General features: G+C 43.9%; 1 protein-coding gene across 1 annotated transcript in view; it reads left to right on the top strand.

The window, feature by feature from the left end:
- LOC124048219 (ras-related protein Rab-26-like) overlaps window positions 1-24,826 on the top strand; it is a 210,179-nt gene that overhangs the window by 180,325 nt on the left and 5,028 nt on the right. Inside the window, exons 6-7 of the mRNA XM_046368775.1 lie at window positions 21,228-21,293; window positions 21,515-21,571. Coding sequence (XP_046224731.1) covers window positions 21,228-21,293; window positions 21,515-21,571 — 123 coding nt within the window. The remainder of the gene's footprint in view (window positions 1-21,227; window positions 21,294-21,514; window positions 21,572-24,826) is intronic.

Genomic DNA, 24,826 nt, shown 5'->3' with positions numbered 1-24,826 from the left:
TGTCATGCAGGTGAAAGAGGACCCAAAAGCGACTTAACAAATAACTGAGAAGCGGCCACAGACTGCAGGTCGCTCGGGTAGGCGCAGGCCGTAGTCGACAGAGACACCTGCTCACACGCAGCATCTGATGAAGGCAAAAAACACGACAGGACAGGGCGATACACAATCACAGCAAAAACACGACAGGACAGGGCGAAACGCAATCACAGCATGGTGAATACAATACAAGGAACCGACGGGACAGGAACGGATCACAAAGGAATAAATAGGGACTCTAATCAGGGGAAAGGATCGGGAACAGGTGTGGGAAGATTAAATGATGATTAGGGGAATAGGAACAGCTGGGAGCAGGAACGGAACGATAGAGAGAAGAGAGAGCGAGAGAGTGAGAGAGGGAGGGGAGAGAGGGATAGAAGGAGGGAAAGAACCAAATAAGACCAGCAGAGGGAAACGAATAGCATGGGGAGCACAGGGACAAGACATGATAATAAATGACAAACATGACAGTACCCCCCCACTCACCGAGCGCCTCCTGGCGCACTCGAGGAGGAATCCTGGCGGCAACGGAGGAAATCATCGATGAGTGAACGGTCCAGCACGTCCCGAGACGGAACCCAACTCCTCTCCTCAGGACCGTAACCCTCCCAATCCACTAGGTATTGGTGACCCCGTCCCCGAGAACGCATGTCCATGATCTTATGTACCTTGTAAATAGGTGCGCTCTCGACAAGGACGGGAGGGGGGAGGGAAGACGAACGGGGTGCGAAGAAAGGGCTTAACACAGGAGACATGGAAGACAGGATGGACGCGACGAAGATGTCGCGGAAGAAGCAGTCGCACAGCGACAGGATTGACGACCTGGGAGACACGGAACGGACCAATGAACCGCGGAGTCAACTTACGAGAAGCTGTCGTAAGAGGAAGGTTGCGAGTGGAAAGCCACACTCTCTGGCCGCAACAATACCTTGGACTCTTAATCCTGCGTTTATTGGCGGCTCTCACCGTCTGTGCCCTGTAACGGCAAAGTGCAGACCTCACCCTCCTCCAGGTGCGCTCACAACGTTGGACAAACGCTTGAGCGGAGGGAACGCTGGACTCGGCAAGCTGGGATGAGAACAGAGGAGGCTGGTAACCCAGACTACTCTGAAACGGAGATAACCCGGTAGCAGACGAAGGAAGCGAATTGTGAGCGTATTCTGCCCAGGGAGCTGTTCTGCCCAAGACGCAGGGTTTCTGAAAGAAAGGCTGCGTAGTATGCGACCAATCGTCTGATTGGCCCTCTCTGCTTGACCGTTAGACTGGGGATGAAACCCGGAAGAGAGACTGACGGACGCACCAATCAAACGACAGAACTCCCTCCAAAACTGTGACGTGAATTGCGGGCCTCTGTCTGAAACGGCGTCTAACGGAGGCCATGAATTCTGAATACATTCTCAATAATGATTTGTGCCGTCTCCTTAGCGGAAGGAAGTTTAGCGAGGGGAATGAAATGTGCCGCCTTAGAGAACCTATCGACAACCGTCAGAATCACAGTCTTCCCCGCAGACAAAGGCAGACCGGTAATGAAGTCTAAGGCAATGTGAGACCATGGTCGAGAAGGAATGGGGAGCGGTCTGAGACGACCGGCAGGAGGAGAGTTACCCGACTTAGTCTGCGCGCAGTCCGAACAAGCAGCCACGAAACGGCGCGTGTCACGCTCCTGAGTCGGCCACCAAAAGCGCTGGCGAATAGACGCAAGAGTGCCTCGAACACCGGGATGACCAGCTAACTTGGCAGAGTGAGCCCACTGAAGAACAGCCAGACGAGTGGAAACAGGAACGAAAAGGAGGTTACTAGGACAAGCGCGCGGCGACGCAGTGTGCGTGAGTGCTTGCTTAACCTGTCTTTCAATTCCCCAGACTGTTAACCCGACAACACGCCCATAAGGAAGAATCCCCTCGGGATCAGTAGAAGCCACAGAAGAACTAAACAGACGGGATAAGGCATCAGGCTTGGTGTTCTTGCTACCCGGACGGTAAGAAATCACAAACTCAAACGAGCGAAAAACAACGCCCAACGAGCTTGACGGGCATTAAGTCGTTTGGCAGAACGGATGTACTCAAGGTTCTTATGGTCTGTCCAAACGACAAAAGGAACGGTCGCCCCTCCAACCACTGTCGCCATTCGCCTAGGGCTAAGCGGATGGCGAGCAGTTCACGGTTACCCACATCATAGTTGCGCTCAGATGGCGACAGGCGATGAGAAAATAAGCGCAAGGATGAACCTTATCGTCAGACTGGAAGCGCTGGGATAGAATGGCTCCCACGCCTACCTCTGAAGCGTCAACCTCGACAATGAATTGTCTAGTGACGTCAGGAGTAACGAGGATAGGAGCGGACGTAAAACGTTCTTTTAGAAGATCAAAAGCTCCCTGGGCGGAACCGGACCACTTAAAACACGTCTTGACAGAAGTAAGAGCTGTGAGAGGGGCAGCAACTTGACCGAAATTACGAATGAAACGCCGATAGAAATTAGCGAAACCTAAAAAGCGCTGCAACTCGACACGTGACCTTGGAACGGGCCAATCACTGACAGCTTGGACCTTAGCGGAATCCATCTGAATGCCTTCAGCGGAAATAACGGAACCGAGAAAAGTAACGGAGGAGACATGAAAAGAGCACTTCTCAGCCTTTACGTAGAGACAATTCTCTAAAAGGCGCTGTAGAACACGTCGAACGTGCTGAACATGAATCTCGAGTGACGGAGAAAAAATCAGGATATCGTCAAGATAGACAAAAACAAAAATGTTCAGCATGTCTCTCAGAACATCATTAACTAATGCCTGAAAAACAGCTGGCGCATTGGCGAGACCGAACGGCAGAACCCGGTACTCAAAATGCCCTAACGGAGTGTTAAACGCCGTTTTCCACTCGTCCCCCTCTCTGATGCGCACGAGATGGTAAGCGTTACGAAGGTCCAACTTAGTAAAGCACCTGGCTCCCTGCAGAATCTCGAAGGCTGATGACATAAGGGGAAGCGGATAACGATTCTTAACCGTTATGTCATTCAGCCCTCGATAATCCACGCAGGGGCGCAGAGTACCGTCCTTCTTCTTAACAAAAAGAACCCCGCCCCGGCCGGAGAAGAAGAAGGCACTATGGTACCGCGTCAAGAGACACAGACAAATAATCCTCGAGAGCCTTACGTTCGGGAGCCGACAGAGAGTATAGTCTACCTCGAGGAGGAGTGGTCCCCGGAAGGAGATCAATACTACAATCATACGACCGGTGAGGAGGAAGGGAGTTGGCTCGGGACCGACTGAAGACCGTGCGCAGATCATGATATTCCTCCGGCACTCCTGTCAAATCGCCAGGTTCCTCCTGAGAAGTAGGGACAGAAGAAACGGGAGGGATGGCAGACATTAAACACTTCACATGACAAGAAACGTTCCAGGATAGGATAGAATTACTAGACCAATTAATAGAAGGATTATGACATACTAGCCAGGGATGACCCAAAACAACAGGTGTAAACGGTGAACGGAAAATCAAAAAGAAATAGTCTCACTGTGGTTACCAGATACTGTGAGGGTTAAAGGTAGTGTCTCAAATCTGATACTGGGAAGATGACTACCATCTAAGGCGAACATGGGCGTAGGCTTATCTAACTCTCTGAAAGGAATGTCATGTTTCCGAACCCATGCTTCGTCCATGAAACAACCTCAGCCCCAGAGTCTATCAAGGCACTACATGTAGCACCCGAACCGGTCCAGCGTAGGTGGACCGACAAAGTAGTACAGGACCTTGATGGAGAGACTTGAGTAGTTGCGCTCACCTGTAGCCCTCCGCTTACAGATGAGCTCTGGCTTTTACTGGACATGAATTAACAAAATGTCCAGCAACTCCGCAATAGAGGCACAGGCGGTTGGTGATCCTCCGTTCCCTCTCCTTATTCGAGATGCGAATCCCTCCCAGCTGCATGGGCTCAGTCTCAAAGCCAGAGGAGGGAGATGGTTGCGATGCGGAGCAGGGAAACACCGTTGATGCGAGCTCTCTTCCACGAGCCCGGTGACGAAGATCTACCCGTCGTTCTATGCGGATGGCGAGAGCAATCAAAGAGTCCACATCTGAAGGAACCTCCCGGGAGAGAATCTCATCCTTAACCACTGCGTGGAGTCCCTCCAGAAAACGAGCGAGCAGCGCCGGCTCGTTCCACTCACTAGAGGCAGCAAGAGTGCGAAACTCAATGGAATAATCCGTTATGGACCGTTCACCTTGGCATAAGGAAGCCAGGGCCCTAGAAGCCTCCCCACCAAAAACTGAACGGTCAAAAACCCGAATCATCTCCTCTTTAAAGTTCTGGAATTTGTTAGAGCAATCAGCCCTTGCCTCCCAGATAGCTGTGCCCCATTCTCGAGCCCGGCCAGTAAGGAGTGAAATGACGTAAGCAACCCGAGCTCTCTCTCTAGAGTATGTGTTGGGTTGGAGAGAGAACACAATCTCACACTGCGTGAGAAAGGAGCGGCACTCAGTGGGCTGCCCGGAGTAGCAAGGTGGGTTATTAACCCTAGGTTCTGGAGGCTCGGCAGGCCAGGAAGTAACAGGTGGCACGAGACGTAGACTCTGGAACTGTCCAGAGAGGTCGGAAACCTGAGCGGCCAGGTTCTCCACGGCATGGCGAGCAGCGGACAATTCCTGCTCGTGTCTGCCGAGCATGGCTCCTTGGATCTCGACGGCAGTGTAACGAGCGTCTGAAGTCGCTGGGTCCATTCCTTGGTCGGTTCCTTCTGTCATGCAGGTGAAAGAGGACCCAAAAGCGACTTAACAGAAACAGAGTTTATTTAAGTCCAAACAGGGAATAACAGAAATCCTCTAGACTTGTAGAGGGAAATAACTGGAGAAGCGGCCACAGACTGCAGGTCGCTTCGGGTAGGCGCAGGCCGTAGTCGACAGAGACACCTGCTCACACGCAGCATCTGATGAAGGCAAAAAACACGACAGGACAGGGCGATACACAATCACAGCAAAAACACGACAGGACAGGGCGAAACGCAATCACAGCATGGTGAATACAATACAAGAAACCGACGGGACAGGAACGGATCACAAAGGAATAAATAGGGACTCTAATCAGGGGAAAGGATCGGGAACAGGTGTGGGAAGATTAAATGATGATTAGGGGAATAGGAACAGCTGGGAGCAGGAACGGAACGATAGAGAGAAGAGAGAGCGAGAGAGTGAGAGAGGGAGGGGGAGAGAGAGGGATAGAAGGAGGGAAAGAACCAAATAAGACCAGCAGAGGGAAACGAATAGCATGGGGAGCACAGGGACAAGACATGATAATAAATGACAAACATGACACTTCGTCAATCAGTTCCACGCGGCGAGTCACTGTCCTGCGTGCTAAACTGATTTTTTAAAACTTGGCTTTGCTCTCCGGACACAAGAGACCTGCTGTCTCTACCATGCACTCTTTCAAAAACTCGCCTTCGGAGAAAGGCTTGCTAGCCTTTGCTAATTTGAATGCCAGCAAATAACTTGCCTTGGTACTTGACTCTTGAATTGCAGTTTGTCGGTGAAAAAAGTTCTGTTGACTCTGTAAATTAGCTGCCAACCTCTGAGCAGTAGCCGCCCGTTCTTGTGTTGACTGCTTGCTAGCATAGTTTGCATGCTTCGTGGCAAAGTGACGGCTGATATTGTACTCTTTGAAAACCGCAACAGCTTCTTGGCATATCAGACATACAGCCGTTGATCGGACTTAAGTGAAGAAGTATTTTGTTGTCCACTCCTTATTAAACACTCGGCATTCGCTGTCCACTTTCCTTCTCTTTGGTCCGCTCATTTTCACAGAAGGGCTTAATGGTGACGTGAAACGAAGTGAAAATTAAAGTGAAATAAAGAGAAATACGCGCCACTCCAACAACGGTCAATGTGTTTTGAGTGCGCCATCTATTGGGGAAACGTGGGCATTGCAGGGAAAGGGGAAAAAAGGAGGTTTTTACTATAATTTGGACAAGTTCGGCGGGCCGGATTAAAAAGCCTAACGGGCCGTATGTGGCCCGCGGGCCGTAGTTTGCCCATGTCTGGTCTAACCCCAAGAAGTTCTGGAAAATGGTTAAAGACCTGGAGAATAAACCCTCCTCATCACAGCTGCCCATGTCCCTTAATGTTGATGATGTGGTTACATTTACATTTACATTTAAGTCATTTAGCAGACGCTCTTATCCATCTCTGCTCTCCTGCGTTTGACTCCTCACCTACATTCAGTGCGTATACGCAACACTCTCTCCTTTCTGGGGAGGTTCCCATTGCTTGGAAGAAAGTCGCGGTTCATCCTTTATTTAAAGGTGGAGATCAAGCTGATCCTAACTGTTAAAGGCCAATTTCTATTTTGCCCTGTTTATCAAAAAGTGTTGGAAAAACTTGTCAATAATCAACTGACTGGCTTTCTTGATGTCTGTAGTATTCTCTCAGGTATGCACTCTCAGGTATGGTGTCTCTGAGGGGTCTTTGGGCTGGTTTGCTAACTACCTCCCTCAAAGAGTGCGGTGTATAAAGTCAGAAAATCTGCTGCCTCAGCCACTGCCTGTCACCAAGGGAGTGCCCTAAGGCTCGATCCTAGGCCCCACACTCTTCTCAATTTACATCAACAACATAGCTCAGGCAGTAGGAAGTTCTCTCATCCATTTGAGGTGATACAGATGATACATTCTTATACTCAGCTGGCCCCCCTCCCCGGATGTTGTGTTAAATGCTTGACAACAAACTTAGTGTCTTAGTGTCCAACAAGCTTTCTCTACCCTTAACCTTGTTCTGAACACCTCCAAAACAAAGGCCATGTGGTTTGGTAAGAAGAACGGCCCTCCTCCCACAGGTCCCACAGGTGTTATGGTAAGGGTGCTCTCGAGCGGCTAGACGTTCTTTACCATTCGGCCATCAGATTTGCCACCAATGCTCCTTATAGGACACATCACTGCACTCTATACTCCTCTGTAAACTGGTAATCTCTGTATACCTGTCGCAAGACCCACTGGTTGATGCTTATTTATAAAACCCTATTAGGCCTCACTCCCCCTATCTTAGATATTTACTGCAGCCTTCATCCTCCACATACAACACCCGTTCTGCCAGTCACATTCTGTTAAAGTCCCCAAAGCACACATCCCTGGGTCGCTCCTCTTTCAGTTTGCTGCAACTAGCGACTGGAACGAGCTGCAACAAACACTCAAAATGGACAGTTTTATCTCCATCTCTTCATTCAAAGACTCAATCATGGACACTCTTACCGACAGTTGTGGCTGCGTTGTGTGATGTATTGTTGTCTCTACCTTCTTGCCCTTTGTGCTGTTGTCTGTGTCCAATCATGTTTTGTACCCTGTTTTGTGCTGCTGCCATGTTGTGTTGCTACCATGCTGTGTTGTCATGTGTTGCTGCCTTGCTATGTTGTTGTCATGTTGTGTTGCTACCATGTTGTTGTTGTCATGTGTTTCTGCCTTGCTATGTTGTTGTCTTAGGTCTCTCTTTATGTAGTGTGGTGTTGTCTCTCTTGTTGTGATGTGTGTTTTGTCCTATATTTATATTGTATTTTATTGTTATTTTAAATGTTTAATCCCAGGCCCCCGTCCCCGCAGGAGGCCTTTTGCCTTTTGGTAGGCCGTCATTGTAAATAATAATTTGTTCATTAACTGACTTGCCTAATTAAATAAAGGTGAAATATTTTTTTTTATAAACCTGCCGCTGAAATCATCCCCACAGTATGATGCTGCCGCCACCATGCTTCACCGTAGGGATGGTGCCAGGTTTCCTCCAGACGTGACTCTTGGCATTCAGGTGAACGAGTTCAATCTTGGTTTAGTCAGACCAGAGAATCTTGTTTCTCATGGTTTGAGAGTCCTTTAGGTGCATTTTGCACTCCAAGCGGAGTTTGCTTTTTACTGAGGTGTGGCTTCCGTCTGGTCACTCTACCATGGTGGAGTGCTGCAGAGATGTTTGTCCTTCTGGAAGGTTCTCCCTTCTCCCAACTCTGGAGCTCTGTCAGAGTGACCATTGGGTTCTTGATCACCTCCCTGACCAAGGCCCTTTTCCCCCGATTACTCAGTTTGGCCGGGCGGCCAGCTCTAGAACATGCTCTGCCAACTGTGGGACCTTATATAGAGAGGTGTGTGCCTTTCCAAATCATGTCCAATCAATTTAATTTACCACAGTTGGACTCCAATCAAGTTGTAGAAACATCTCAAGGATGGTCAATGAAACAGGATGCACCTGAGCTCATTTTAGAATCTCGTAGCAAATGGTCTAAATACTTATGTAAATAAGGTATTTCTGTTGTTATTTTTTAATACATTTGCAAAAATGTCTAAAAACCTATTTTCGATTTGTCAATCTGGGGTATTGTGTGTAGATTGATGAATAATTGTTTTTATTTAATACATTTTATAATAAGACTAAAGTAACAAAATGTGGAAAAAGTGAAGGGGTCTGAATACTTTCTGAATGCACTGTATATTGCCCTGTGAATATGTGAAAATTATGATAATGCCCTTTTAGTGTAAAAGCTGTTTGAAAAGATCGCCGACTCTTTTGGTGGGATGGAGTTTTGGCCTTCCATGGTGAAATCCCAATGCGGTAAATTAGTTAATAGACCAATCAGAAAGAAAGTTCCAAACCTCTGCCAATAACAGCACATTTTCAGTTTTCCCCTCCCCGCTCAGAACACTCCCAGACAGTCCTGGCAAAATTCTTGCTTGATAAATTGCCCTTTGCTAAGAAGCTTATACATTTTTTGTTGACCTTTTGTATTGGAAACGATGCTTGTGTAGAGGAGAGAGACGCTCCAGGCGAGCGGTAGAGCTGGCTTGCTTATTCATCCATCCACGGTCTCATCACAGTGATAGGATAGTAGCTACTAAGGAGTGAGATGGAAGACAGAGATACAGTATACGTTCAAATATAGTTTGGCGTTATTTTAATTTGTTACTTTCTGTTAATTAGAGCTACACACAAGCATGCACGCGGACACACACACAAGCACTTACTCAGACACACTGCGATAGATTTGGTCACAATCTCTAAACACAAGCAACCCTCCCCCTCCCAGCAATGATCACTCTGCCACAGATCTAAAGTAGACCTAATGGAAAGTAATTACCATAACTGACAATATGTCTCATTATGTGGGTTAATGACAAACACTCATGTAGACCAGCACCCTGTGATTAGATAAGAGAACACAGCTGTCATTAGCAGGAGTTTCACATGGAGCTCTGCTCTAACAGGTAGAGAAGGAGACAGCACAACAGGACAAATGGCTAGCTCATGTGTTCACTCACTTCTTCTCATCGCCCTCCCTCTTCAGCCTCCTGCCATCAAAGCTAATCACAGGAACAGTGTCACAGAGTGTGTCCCATAAGCCCCTACTGCTTTCAGGTGTGCCTGAGACTCCCAATCAGACCGTAGGAAGACCGGTGGCGTTAAGTGCTGAGGAACGAGGGACATGAAGCACGGGTGATTGGAGCTGCCTTAGATGAGAGAGACAGAGTTGAGGGAGAGAAAGCAAGATGGAGAGTGAATAGAAGAGAGAGACGAGATTGAGTGGACCGTCCTAATGGAGTGGACCATCCTAATGCACAGATAATGAAATGATGGAGAGGGAGGTGTGTAAACAGAGGGATTCATAGAAGGAGTAATGGTGGCGTGTTTGACTGGTTTCCTTCATGAAATTTATCATGGTTCCCCAGAGACGCTAACCTCTATTTAACCAGAATAGCTAAAAGGGCGGCCAGGGACCACTAACCTGTATTTGAAATCAGACATATTATGGGGGAGGAGAAAGGAAGATGCTAGTAGTGCACTATGCAGACTGAGAACAGGGGTGACAACTGTTTCTTTCAAACAGCCCTATTTTTTTTTACCTCTTTCTTGTCAGCATGCACCTTTTATATAGCCATTGCTTTTGTCGGGAAGGAGAAAGACATTTAACATTGACCCTGTTGTTGCAACCGTTGTCAAGGTAACCTGACAGCTGCATGTTCTAAATTCCTATTGTTTAAATTCTGACCTTCCACTACTTTCATTTCTTCACATTCATTAGCAATTAGCCTCCCGTCGCAGTGCTAGAGGTGTCACTACAGACCCAGGTTCGATCACGGGAGTATCACAACCAGCAGTAATTGGGAGTCCCGTAGATCGGCGCACAATTGGCCCTGTATCGTTTGGGTTACGGGAGGGTTTGGCCGGGGGGCTTTACAAGTTGGCCATCATTGTAAATAAGAATTTGTTCTTAACTGACTTGCCTAGTTAAATAAAGGTAAAAAAAAAAAAAAATAAAAAAAAAAATGAGGATGCGTTCCAAAATTCACGCGGTTAGCATACATAGTGACGCGGTTAGCATACATAGTGACGCGGTTAGCATACATAGTGACGCGGTTAGCATACATAGTGACGCGGTTAGCATACATAGTGACGCGGTTAGCATGCATACATAGTGACGCGGTTAGCATACATAGTGACGCGGTTAGCATACATAGTGACGCGGTTAGCATACATAGTGACGCGGTTAGCATACATAGTGACGCGGTTAGCATACATAGTGACGCGGTTAGCATACATAGTGACGCGGTTAGCATACATAGTGACGCGGTTAGCATACATAGTGACGCGGTTAGCATACATAGTGACGCGGTTAGCATACATAGTGACGCGGTTAGCATACATAGTGACGCGGTTAGCATACATAGTGACGCGGTTAGCATACATAGTGACGCGGTTAGCATACATAGTGACGCGGTTAGCATACATAGTGACGCGGTTAGCATGCATAGTGACGCGGTTAGCATGCATACATAGTGACGCGGTTAGCATGCATACATAGTGACGCGGTTAGCATGCATACATAGTGACGCGGTTAGCATGCATACATAGTGACGCTGTTAGCATGCATACATAGTGACGCGGTTAGTATGCATACATAGTGACGCGGTTAGCATGCATACATAGTGACGCGGTTAGCATGCATACATAGTGACGCGGTTAGCATGCATACATAGTGACGCGGTTAGCATGCATACATAGTGACGCGGTTAGCATACATAGTGACGCGGTTAGCATACATAGTGACGCGGTTAGCATACATAGTGACGCGGTTAGCATACATAGTGATGCGGTTAGCATACATCCCCATGCCGTGATCACAGTTAACACACATAGGGTCTATATTTTAGAGTTAGAATGAACATAATGGAAGATAACAGAATAAAATAGAAGAGATATTTTGAGTGTCACAAATGGATGGAACCTCTGTCATATAACAAGAACGTTTTAATTTTTTTTTAAACAGAGCCTATGTCATAACTGTTTTGCTATAGAGGGAATCAAATCTGCTCTGTCCGATCATGTAAAGAAATAACAAATCTGACCTGGATGAATCTCTGTAGGATCATTTCAGAAAGTAGTCTTTTTGATCCAGGTTGGATGTGATCACACCATCGTGCACTTTCTCTTCTTTGAAACTCCCCAACATTTTTTTTGGCTGAAGACAGATAGGCTACATGTGATTTGTATGCATATTCACCAATCATTTGTTAGTTAAAATATCAGGTCCTTTACATATTAACGTGTCAGAAGGTAGCCCATCACTTTTTTTCAACTGATCTGTGGACAGCACCTGCTAAATTCGGGGCATCGATGTTGTTGAGAAAAGTTGCAACACTTGTGTAGTTATCGATGTCTGTTATATCTTTCAAAAATGGCACGGTAGAAAGACCTTTCAACACATACTGACCAGCTCACGTTATAGACAGAAGCATGCTACATGGTAGACAAATCCAAACTCACCCCCTGGCATGTCCAGGCTATCCATTATCTCAGACAATCATGGCTAGCGGGAAGGTTCCTGGCTTTTGCCGTGGCTAAACCAACTAGACTCGTAATTTAACAAGTGTAAAAAAAAATCAAGAGCCAGGCTTGACGTTAATTATTTTAACCAATGACCAAGTGAAGGGGAACTGACATACTTCCAGTGGAGAGTAATTGAACATCAAGCTTGTAATAGACAGAGGTCAACCATTTTCTTTTCTCTCCTATGTAAAGTGATATTCTCTGGGTAAAGATTTAGGATGCAAAGTTTAGGGATTGGAGATATTGGATTAGAGGTATAGTGCAGTACTGAGCTCCAAAACTTTTGTATCTCAGCACATTCCCACAGGCAATGATACAACGTTCAAAAATGCGTGTTACATTTAACACACAGGTCTAGGATATTACGGTCAAAGTTGTGGAGCTTAAAAGCAACATTCTCAGGTGGGTGTTTATGGTCTGTATCTAAGCTCTAGAGCATATCATATCCCGGTCCTCTGTTGAAACATCTTCCTGAATATCTTGTATCCACTGAAGTCTCTTACGATCAGAGTTGTCTTTATGAGTAGCGGCCATTCTCCCATAGCACATATTAACAGAGAGCGTTTCTAAAGTGGTCAAAGGAGGTTGTAGGGAAGATTGTTTTAGACTGGAAAAAAAATAAAGCTTCTCAATTGTAAGTATTTGAAAGAATGCTTTTGTGGTAAATTAAATCTTCCCTTTAGTTCTTCAAATGACATGATCCCTTTTTCATTGTATAAATCCATTACTTTAACAATCCTTTTTCTTGCCCATTCTTTAAACCCAACGTCATTTTTACCTGTTATGAAATTGTTATTGCCCTAAATTGGTGTCAAACTGGATAATACAGGGGATCAGATATTGCTATACTTTGTGCCGTATAGTTAGGATTTTTTTTAACGAAGTGATTAGTAGTATTATTCTTTAGTTTCTTAAAGGGAGCAGAGTACAAATATCCATCCAAAGTTAAGCCTTTTGTGGACAGCATTTCAGTCTGCGACCAGGGTAAGTTTGCTTTCTTGGAGAAACAAAACATTGCAGCTCTAAACTGTGTAGCCCAGTAATACCACTGTAGGTGTGGAAGTTGCATCTCCCCTCTGTCATTGGGCAAATAAAAAAGAGAGAGTCTAAGCCTTGGTTTTCTGTTGCTTCAGATACAATTTGAGAGTATCTTTCTGATCATTGGGGAAAATAAAGGTGGTAGAGCCAGAGAAATTGATCGAAATAGATAAAGACATTTGGGCAGAATATTCATCTTAATGATATCTATTCTACCAAGATATAGGCAATGATGTCCATCTGTTGATGGATTCTGTTTAATCATTACCACAGGTTCATAAGTTGTTGAACTCAAGGAGCTAATCTCTTAAGCATTTCAAATAAATAAGACCACTCAACTATCGAATTACTTATCTGCATCAAGTGAGAGTATGGCACTATCAGGGGACCCTTCACACATGCACTATGTTTAGATCTCTCCTCACATTGTGAAAACCTTGACGGTTTTTCACGAAGCCATTTTGGTCTTTGTGTATTAGATATGGGAGCACTCTATCCATTCTCTTGGCTAAAGCTTTAGCAAGTTCAGAATAGAAATCGGTCTGTAACTTTCACATTTTGTTGGCGATTTATCAGGCTTCAGAATGAGAGTGATTATAGCACTCCTTAGAGAGAGGTGGAAACAACCTTGCTGAAAGGATTCAGAATATATATCCAAAAGTGGACCTAGAAGTTTGTCCTTAAATATCTATTGGGAGCCTATCTGGACCTGCTGCTTTACCTTCCTTCGTATTGGAAATAGCATCAGATATTTCAACAGCATTCATTTTCCAGATCCAATTTTGTGTCTTCTGAAATAGCGGGAAACTCAAGACCATCCAAAAATGATGTCTGATTATTTAAGTTCTCAGGAGACTCAGAGTTGTAAAGTGTGTTGTAGTAGGACGCAAATGTTTAGTTTATTTTTACAGGATCGATTGATAATTTTTCTTGTAAATTAAGAATTGTATTAATGGCTCTGTCTGAATTGAACTTCTTAATGCGCCATGCCAGCAATTTACCAGGTTTTTCACCTTGATCATAGAAGGACTGTTTCTGCTTCGTTAAGCTGTTTGCAGCCTTTGAGGTAGAAAGTTCTTCATTCTGAGCTTTAAGAGCAAATCATTCCTTGTTTACTTCTACTGAGTTATCCAATAAAGCTTCCCTCTCCAATTCTCTGATATTGCTGTCTCTCACATTTTCAGATTTAATTGATTTGATTTGAAACTGGTAAAATGTATAATTTGCCCCCTGATATATGCTTTGAAAGCCTCCCATCTGGTACTCGCAGACGTTTGGCCAGTATTCAATGTAAAATATATATCTATATGCACTCCAACATAGTGTAAGTAGTCTGGGTCCTGTAACGATCTGGGATGCAAACGCCATCTTGAGGATCCTTTTACTAGTTTTGTATCCCTATAGAATAATGACACATGGGAATGGTCACTCAGAACAATACTATCATATCCACTTTCTGCTACATTGGGAAGCAATGAGCAAGAAACGAAAAAGTAGTCAATACGAGAATATGATTTAAATGTCGACGAGTAACATGAATACTCCCTTTTACCCGGGTTCTGAGTCCTCCAAGGTTCACATAGATTTAAGTCCTTAATGAAATCCTGTCATTTCTTTCCACTCTTCAAGTAGGAAGTCTCTAAACCAGAGGAGCGATCTAGATGAGGATCAAGAGGGCAATTCAAATCCCCTGCCATTAGGACTTTACCAGGAAGGGAGGCTATCAATAGAAATACATTCTCAAAGAATTTGGAATTGCCATCATTAGGACCATAAACGTTAACCAGATTAATACGCTCAGTCAAAACGAGTTACCTGTACAGTTATAATATTATCCACTTGAAACAGAACAGATTTGTGAATTAATACCATCACACCACAAGGATGAGAGGAGAAACAGGATGCTATTTCTTTCCGTTGACATCTCCTGCATACTTTAAGTAGCTCATCCTTCAACAAGTGCATTTCTTGAAGGAACACAATAGATGAATGTCATTGTTTAAGCCTAGTAATAACCTGTTTCAGCTTGGATAGTTTACAAACTCCACGGACATTCCACAAATACATTTCAGTTTTACATTTGAAGTCATTTAACCAAAGATGTAAAAAATTGAATACGCTATAGCAAAAAGGCATATCTAAAATATGTTTAGTAACCAAAAGGACCGCATGAATATTTTGTAGTGAGGAAAATATGTAAAAATCTGTTGGAACAAACAAATCCATAATAGTAAAACACTAAACCCCATTCCCTTGTCTCCCTAAACGAGACACCCAACGCTTTCTCTCCCACCTCCCCCTAATCGTAGAGTGTAGCCTGCTGGATGACTGATCCATTAAAGGGAGCAGCTTAACCTAAGCGACTAAACAAAACAAAGTGTCTCCTGTCTTCTCTCAGCCATTACTCCTCACGAACGAAACAAAAGGCACATCTTGCAAGATGATATGTGAAATATCACAACAAAAGGCATATCCAGCGAGATGATATGTGAAATATCACAACAAAAGGCATATCCAGCGAGATGTTATGTGAAATATCACAACAAAAGGCATATCCAGCGAGATGATATGTGAAATATCACAACAAAAGGCATATCCAGCGAGATGATATGTGAAATATCACAACAAAAGGCATATCCAGCGAGATGATATGTGAAATATCACAACAAAAGGCATATCCAGCGAGATGATATGTGAAATATCACAACAAAAGGCATATCCAGCGAGATGATATGTGAAATATCACAACAAAAGGCATATCCAGCGAGATGATATGTGAAATATCACAACAAAAGGCATATCCAGCGAGATGATATGTGAAATATCACAACAAAAGGCATATCCAGCGAGATGATATGTGAAATATCACAACAAAAGGCATATCCAGCGAGATGATATGTGAAATGTCACGTAGTATTCATTTGAAAAGTAGCAAAGAATTGCTCCACGGAAAACAGTAACGCTAGTTAGTGAGGCCTGTCTAACGTTACCTTTACAGTATGGACAGTCCAAAATAGTTGTAGATGATCCACAACATAGAGTCTGCTGCTAGTAAAATGGCCCATACATACAGTTGAAGTCGGAAGTTTACATACACTTAGGTTGGAGTCAGTAAAACTCATTTTTCAACCACTCCACAAATTTCTTGTTAACAAACTATAGTTTTGGCAAGTCGGTTAGGACATCTGCTTTGTGCATGACACAAGTAATTTTTCCAACAATTGTTTACAGACAGATTGTTTCACTTATAATTCACTGTATCACAATTCCAGCGGGTCAGAAGTTTACATACACTAAGTTGACTGTGCCTTTAAACAGCTTGGAAAATTCCAGAAAATGATGTCATGGCTTTAGAAGCTTCTGATAAATTATGTCAATTAGCCTAAGTCAATTGGAGGTGCACCTGTGGATGTATTTCAAGGCTTAACTTAAAACTCACAAGCTCTTTGCTTGACATCATGGAACAATCAAAAGAAATCAGCCAAGACCTCAGACAAAGAATTGTAGACCTCCACAAGTCCTTGGGAGCAATTTCCAAATGCCTGAAGGTACCACGTTCATCTGTCAATACAGTAGTACGCAAGTATAAACACCATGGGACAACGCAGCCATCATACCGCTCAAGAAGGAGACGCGTTCTGTCTCCTAGAGATGAACGTACTTTGGTGCGAAAAGTGGAACTCAATACCAGAATAACAGCAAAGGACCTTGTGAAGCTGCTGGAGGAAACCGGTACAAAAGTATCTATATCCACAGTAAAACGAGTCCTTTATCGACATAACCTGAAAGGCCGCTCAGCAAGGAAGAAGCCACTGCTCCAAAACCGCCATAAAAAAGCCCGACTTCGGTTTGCAACTGCATATGGGGACAAAGATCGTACTTTTTGTCCTTTGGTCTGATGAAACAAAAATAGAACTGTTTGGCCATAATGTCTATCATTATGTTTGGAGGAAAAAGGGGGATGCTTGCATGCCATAAAACACCATCCCAACCGTGAAGCACGGGGGTGGCAGCATCATGTTGTTGGGGTGCTTTACTGCAGGAGGGACTGGTGCACTTCACAAAATAGATGGCATCATGAGGTAGGAAAATTATGTGGATATATTGAAGAGACATCTCAAGACATCAGTCAGGAAGTTAAAGCTTGGTCACAAATGGGTCTTCCAAATGGACAATGACCCCAAGCATACTTCCAAATTTGTGGCAAAATCACTTAAGGACAACAAAGTCGAGGCATTGGAGTGGCCATCACAAAGCCCTGACCTCAATCCTATAGAACATTTGTTGGCAGAAATGAAAAGGTGTGTGTGAGCAAGGACGCCTACAAACCTGACTCAGTTACACCAGCTCTGTCAGGAGGAATGGGCCCAAATTCACCCAATTTATTTTGGGATGCTTGTGGAAAGTTACCCAAAACGTTTGACCCAAGTTAAACAATGTAAAGGCAATGCTACCAAATACTAATTGAGTGTATGTAAACTTTTGACCCACTGGGAATGAGATGAAAGAAATAAAAGATGAAATAAATCATTAACTCAATTCACGTTCTTAAAATAAAGTGGTGATCCTAACTGACCTAAGACAGTTTTTACTAGGATTAAATGTCAGGAATTGTTAAAAATTGAGTTTAAATGTAGTTGGCTAAGGTGTATGTAAACTTCCGACTTCAACTGTATAGCGTTAACGTAGTATACCATGGTCATTTATAAACTCCAGAAAGTATCAAAGATCAGAAATTGACAGGCTAAGTGAGAAAAAAATATGCCATTGAATACGTAGCCCAAAGGCCCTTGCACATGATGCTGATGTCAGGCTTGCACGTAAGTGTCAATTATTTTAGTCCAAGGATATGATCGAAACTTAAGTCTTCATATAAAGTAGGCCCGATGCTTCTCGGTGGTGCTGGATGAATGAATATGGTCCCGATGTGTCCGTTTACATGGTGCTAAACATCTTCGCCGGCATTTCACAGTGTTTTATGTAATCCAATGGAAGAGATTCATCAACATAACAGAAATATACTTAAACATGATGTCTACCGTTCAACTATCTTGCCTGTTATATAGAAGAAACTGAGCTAACCTCTCTGGGGTAGGGGGGACGCTTGCATCCCACATGGCCAGTAGCCAGGGAAAATGCAGAGCGCCAAATTCAAATACAATTCTATAAAAATCTAACTTTCATTAAATTACACATGCAAGATAGCACATTAAAGCTACACTCGTTGTGAATCCAGCCAACATGTCAGATTTCAAAAAGGCTTTTCGGCGAAAGCATAAGATGCTATTATCTGATGATAGCACAATAGTAAACAATGAGAGTAGCATATTTCAACTCTGCAGGTGCGACACAAAACACAGAAATAAAATATAAATCATGCCTTACCTTTAACAAGCTTCTTTTGTTGGCATTACTATATGTCCCAAAAACATCACAAATGGTCCTTTTGTTCGATTAATTCGGTCGATATATATATCCAAAATGTCCATTTATTTAGCTCGTTTGATCCAGAAAAACACCGCTTCCACACAAAATATCTCAAAAGTTACCTGTAAACTTTGCCAAAACATTTCAAACTACTTTTGTACTACAACTTTAGGTATTTCTAAACGTATATAATCGATCAAATTGAAGACAGGATGATCTGTGTTCAATACAGGAGCAAAACAAACTGAAGATACTTTTCTGGTTACGCGCCTCTATCAAAAGGTACACATGAAGTGACTCGTTCTGAGCTATGATACTTCTTCATTACACAATGGAAAAACCTCAACCAATTTCTACAAACTGGTGATATGCAGTGGAAGCGGTAGGAAGTGCAGGAAAGTCGATTACAATTCTGGATTCTCCATGAAAACATATTGAAAAGACAGTGACTTAAAAATAAAAATCTGAATGCTTTGTCCTTGGGGTTTCGCCTGCTAAATAAGTTCTGTTATACTCACAGACATGATTCAAACAGTTTTAAAACTTCAACGTGTTTTCTATCCAATACTAATAATAATATGCAAATATTAGGATCTGGGACAGAGTACGAGGCAGTTCAGTTTGGGCACGCTATTTATCCAAATGTGAAAATGCTGCCCCCTACCCCAAACAGGCTAACTGATGAGCACATACAGGCTACAAATAATAGAAGGAAACTTTGAGTGGGCTAGCTCTTCATATTATTCACTTAACTGTTATGCTAGCTACAGTCCTACAGTAACAGCTAATACATTAGCTAATGTTACTTAGATGGCCAATAGTCAAAAATCGATTCAAATAAAACTTTATTTGTGACATGCGCCGAATTCAACAAGTGTAGACCTTACCGTGAAATGCTTACTTACAGGCCCTTAACCAACAGTGCAGTTCAAGAAGAAGTAAGAACATAGTTAGCAAATAAACTAAAGTAAAAAATAAATAAATAAAAAAATAAAAAAGTAACACAATAACATAACAATAACGAGGCTATATACAGGGGGTACAGGTATCGAGTCTGACGGGGGTACAGGTTAGTTGAGGTCATTTGTAAATGGGGTAAAAGGACTTTGCATAGATAATAAACAGCAAGTAGCTGCAGTGTACAAAACAGGGGGGGGGGTCAATGTAATAGTCCAGAGGCATTTGATTAATTGTTCAGCAGTCTTATGGCTTGGGAGTAGAAAATGTTAAGGAGACTTTTGGTCTTAGACTTGATGCTCCGGTACCGCTTGCCGTGCGGTAGCAGAGAAAACAGTCTATGACTTGGGTGACTGGAGTCTCTGACAATTTTATGGGCTTTCCTCTTCACATAATCCGAGATGGTTTAGTTCTCCCTAGTCCAGAGTCGTGGTAAAATTCACAGTGGCAACACAAGTAGGAAGAAGATTCACGTATGACAGGGATGAACACCTCGACTTGAGAGGGAGATGCAAACTCGTGTGACCATCCATTGTAAGTCAGCCGTAGTTTAGCTGGGAAGGCTATTCCATAGGCAATGTTGAGGGACCTGAGCTGACGTGGGACCCCGTCATAGCCTTTTCTTTTTCCGTGCAAGTTTTATTTAACCTATATTTAACTAGGCAAGTCAGTTAAGAACAAATTCTTATTTACAATGACAGCCTACCCCGGCCAAACCCTCCCCTAACCTGGACGACACTGTGCAAATTGTGCACTCCCTATGTGATCATTCCTGATCACGGCCGGTTGTGATACAGCCCGGGATCGAACCAGGGTCTATACTATAGTGACGCCTCTAGCACTTAGATGTAGTGCCTTAGACTGCTGCGCCATTCAGATAGGTCAGGGAAGAACATGATCTCTTGGTCCCTGTGCACCACCTTGCCCATAGCCCTGGCTTTCCACATCACTCTGACTTTGTCTCAAGGAGAGGGGTGGTTTCTCGGACTTGTATGAGCCAGAAGCCAATGGGCTCTTGCAATGCGCAGTTGTCCGGCCCCAATGCCTCGGGAAGCCAACTCTCGAGAAATCCAACTGCGTCACCATTTTCCACTTTTCCATGTAGATTAACCAGTCTCAAATTAGACTACCTGTGTAGATTGTCGAGCGAGCTTAGTTTTGAAGTAAGGTCTGCCATCTGTTTTTCCAAACTTTTCGGTCGTTGTTTTGACAGTGACGACGGTATCTTCCACCATGCTAATGCGTTCCACTGCTTCATCCAAGTGTGTGGAGTAGGCTTGAAGGTCACGTTTAACCTCACTAATCCCTGTTAGAACACTTTCGAGTTTTGTGGAAAAGTCCTCCCTCATGGCAGAGATTGCTTCTAAAACCCCTTGGTTCTGCTTCTGGTTTAGGTCGTCTACATCGTTGGTAGCCATGTCGGACTCGTGGTGTGTGGAGCTTGCAGGGCTAACTGTGTTAGTAGAGCTGGCTGAATTAGCAGGGCTAACTGGCCTAGCGTCGACTACATTGTCGTTGAAATATGTTCTTCTTGTTTTAGGAGGACTATGTTTAAGTCGATTCATCAAGGATGTAGAAACGCCTGAAATTGTCCAATAAAATTGCTGTTCGTGTTACGAGGATGTAAAAGAAGAGATGAAAAAAAGTTTAGCCGAAATTGTCAGGAGAGCACTAAAAATGAATCCGCTCAGTTCAACGCCATAACCACGGCCATTTTATTAGTATTTACAGATGGAATACAAGTTTGTTATTAAGGCACATGATAGTTCACATGTTCCGGAAGGCAACAGCAAAAAACATTTTATAGAAAAATCTGTTTACATTCAAATGCCTCTCCTATGAAGCAGTGATGTGCAACATACGCCTAGTTTCCTGAAACGAGTCACATATCTCTCTCTCTCTCTCTCTCCCTCTCTCCCTCCCTCTCTCCAGGCATGGCTGACAGAGATCCATGAGTACGCTCAGCAGGACGTGGTGCTAATGCTGCTGGGGAACAAGGTCAGTACATTACTATGAATTGAGAGAGAGAAAGAACGAGGTAGATATTGATGGACGGATGATGAGTGCATTACTATCAATGGAGAGAGCGCGAAAGGAGGTAGATATATGCGTCTCTGCAGAAAATAAAGGAGAGGATGCTGTTAATGTGAGTAGATGATGAAACAGAGAATAGATGAAAGGAGAGAATGTTTTCAGGAGATGTTTGTGATCTCTTACAGGCTGATGCAACACACGAGAGAGTGGTGAAGAGAGAGGAAGGAGAGAAACTGGCCAAGGTGCGCTGTTAGGAAAGAAAATACACAACTCAATCACACAGTATTGACCCCTTTGATGTCTAGGTTTCGATCTATTTTAGTCTGCAGAGACGGGTGACAGTCCGGGTGTGTCTTGATCTCTCTACTTATTTATTCATAGGTGCACTTTCTGTTGTTATTGTTCGGAGTCTTTTTTTTCTCTCTTCTTTTTTTAACCCAATTTCATGGTATTCAATTGGTAGTTACAGTCTTGTCTCAATGCTGCAACTCCCGTACGGACTCGGGAGAGGCGAAGGTCAAGAGCCATGCGTCCTCCAAAACACAACCCAACCAAGCCGCACTGCTTCACTTAACCAGGATGCCAGCCGCACCAATGTGTCGGAGGAAACACTGTACACCCGACGACTGTGTCAGTGTGCACTGTACTCGGCCCACCACAGAAGTCGCTCGTATGAGATGGGACATGGACTTCCCTGCTGGACAAACCCTCCTATAACCCGGACAACGCTGGGCCAATTCTGCACCACCCCATTGGTCTCCCGGTCACGGTCGGCTGCGACAGAGTCTGGACTCTAACCCAGAATATCTAGTGGCACAGCTAGCACTGTGATGCAGTGCCTTAGACCACTACGCCACTCGGGAGGCCTTGTTTGGAGTCGTTGAAGTGAGTTCGCAAAATGTATTTTTCACATCGGTACGCTCTGAGTTCATAGGCTTGTAACAGTAAATTACTGTGCATGGCTGTAAGGGAGACGGATGTGAGATACCCTTGTTATTGTCAGACTGTGTAATAATAACGTTAAAAAAATCCCTACAAAACACTCTCGCACACACACACAGTAAAACTCCTCTGTCACGCACGCACACAGGCACACATCAGGGTTTCTGTTAGGAAAATGTGGCGCCGGACAAGGTGACCGGGAAGATTTTAATTTACCGGCCATTTAAGAAATTTACTGGACCCATGTGCATTGAGTGCATAACACATTAGTGGGTCCATCCACGGTGTTCAGAATGACAAAAATCACATTTAGATTATGATAGTGCATCTCACCAGAACATGTAACTCATGTAATGAGGCAGCCAATAAACTGTCATTTTCAAACATTTACCAAAATGAAATTTGCAGGAAAACAGTGTTCTGAACAGCACACCTGGGAAAACACCATTCTAGACAGCACACCTGGGAAAACACCATTCTAAACAGCACACCTGGGAAAACACCATTCTAAACAGCACACCTGGGAAAACACCATTCTAAACAGCACACCTGGGAAAACACCATTCTAAACAGCACACCTGGGAAAACACCATTCTAAACAGCACACCTGGGAAAACACCATTCTAAACAGCACACCTGGGAAAACACCATTCTAAACAGCACACCTGGGAAAACACCATTCTAAACAGCACACCTGGGAAAACACCATTCTAAACAGCACACCTGGGAAAACACCATTCTAAACAGCACACCTGGGAAAACACCATTCTAAACAGCACACCTGGGAAAACACCATTCTAAACAGAACACCTGGGATAACACCATTCTAAACAGCGGACCTAGGAAAACACCATTCTAAACAGAGGACCTATGAAAACACCATTCTAAACAGAAGACCTAGGAAAACACCATTCTAAACAGAGGACCTGGGAAAACACCATTCTAAACAGAGGACCTAGGAAAACACCATTCTAAACAGAGGACCTGGGAAAACACCATTCTAAATAGAGGACCTAGGAAAACACCATTCTAAACAGAGGACCTGGGAAAACACCATTCTAAACAGAGGACCTGGGAAAACACCATTCTAAACAGCGGACCTAGGAAAACACCATTCTAAACAGAGAACCTAGGAAAACACCATTCTAAACAGAGAACCTAGGAAAACACCATTCTAAACAGCGGACCTGGGAGAACACCATTCTAAACAGCGGACCTAGGAAAACACCATTATAAACAGCACACCTGGGAAAACACCATTATAAACAGCACACCTGGGAAAACACCATTCTAAACAGAGGACCTATGAAAACACCATTCTAAACAGAGGACCTAGGAAAACACCATTCTAAACAGAGTACCTAGGAAAACACCATTCTAAACAGCGGACCTGGGAGAACACCATTCTAAACAGCGGACCTGGGAGAACACCATTCTAAACAGCGGACCTGGGAGAACACCATTCTAAACAGCGGACCTGGGAGAACACCATTCTAAACAGCGGACCTGGGAGAACACCATTCTAAACAGCGGACCTGGGAGAACACCATTCTAAACAGCGGACTTAGGAAAACACCATTCTAAACAGGGGACCTAGGAAAACACCATTCTAAACAGCGGACCTAGGAAAACACCATTCTAAACAGGGGACCTAGGAAAACACCATTCTAAACAGCGGACCTAGGAAAACAACATATGAAAACAAATTAAAGAGGAGAGAAATGGCATAGCGATGGGTCCAATAGGAAAGTAACTGTATATAACCATGTAGGCTAGTTGAGAACAAGTTCTCATTTACAACTGCGACCTGGCCAAGATAAAGCAAAGCAGTGCGACACATACAACAACACAGAGTTACACATGGAATACACAAACATACAGTCAGTAGAAAAAGTCTATATACAGTGAGTGCAAATGAGGGAGTTAAGGCAATAAATAGGCCATGGTGGAGAAATAATTACAATATAGCAATTAAACACTGGAATGGTAGATGTGCAGAAGATGAATGTGCAAGTAGAGATACTAGGGTGCAAAGGAGCAAGATAAATAAATAAATACAGTATGGGGATGAGGTAGATAGATGGACTGTTTACAGATGGGCTATGTACGGGTGCAGTGATCTGTGAGCTGCTCTGTGAGGGAGATATGAGTCTCCATCTTCAGTGATTTTTGCAGTTCGTTCCAGTCATTTTTAAAATGTATTTTACCTTTGTTTAACTAGGCAAGTCAGTTAAGAACAAATTCTTATTTTCAATGACGGCCTAGGAACAGTGTGTTAACTGCCTGTTCAGGGGCAGAACAACAGATTTGTACCTTTGTACCTTGTCAGCTCGGGGATTTGAACTTGCAACCTTCCAGTTACTAGTCCAACACTCTAACCACTAGGCTACCCTGCAAGGAAAGGCTACCAAATGAGGAATTGGCTTTGGGGGTGACCAGTAAAATATACCTGCTAGAGCGCGTGCTATGAGTGGGTGCTGCTATGGTGACCAGTGAGCTGAGATAAGGCGGGGCTTTACCTAGCAGAGACTTGTAGATAACCTGTAGCCAGTGGG

The sequence above is a fragment of the Oncorhynchus gorbuscha genome, linkage group LG11 (genome assembly GCF_021184085.1).
Source record: "Oncorhynchus gorbuscha isolate QuinsamMale2020 ecotype Even-year linkage group LG11, OgorEven_v1.0, whole genome shotgun sequence".
Lineage (NCBI taxonomy): Eukaryota > Metazoa > Chordata > Actinopteri > Salmoniformes > Salmonidae > Oncorhynchus > Oncorhynchus gorbuscha.
The sequence above is the reverse complement of the archived record's forward strand: the minus strand, read 5'-3'. Positions and strand labels throughout refer to the sequence as shown.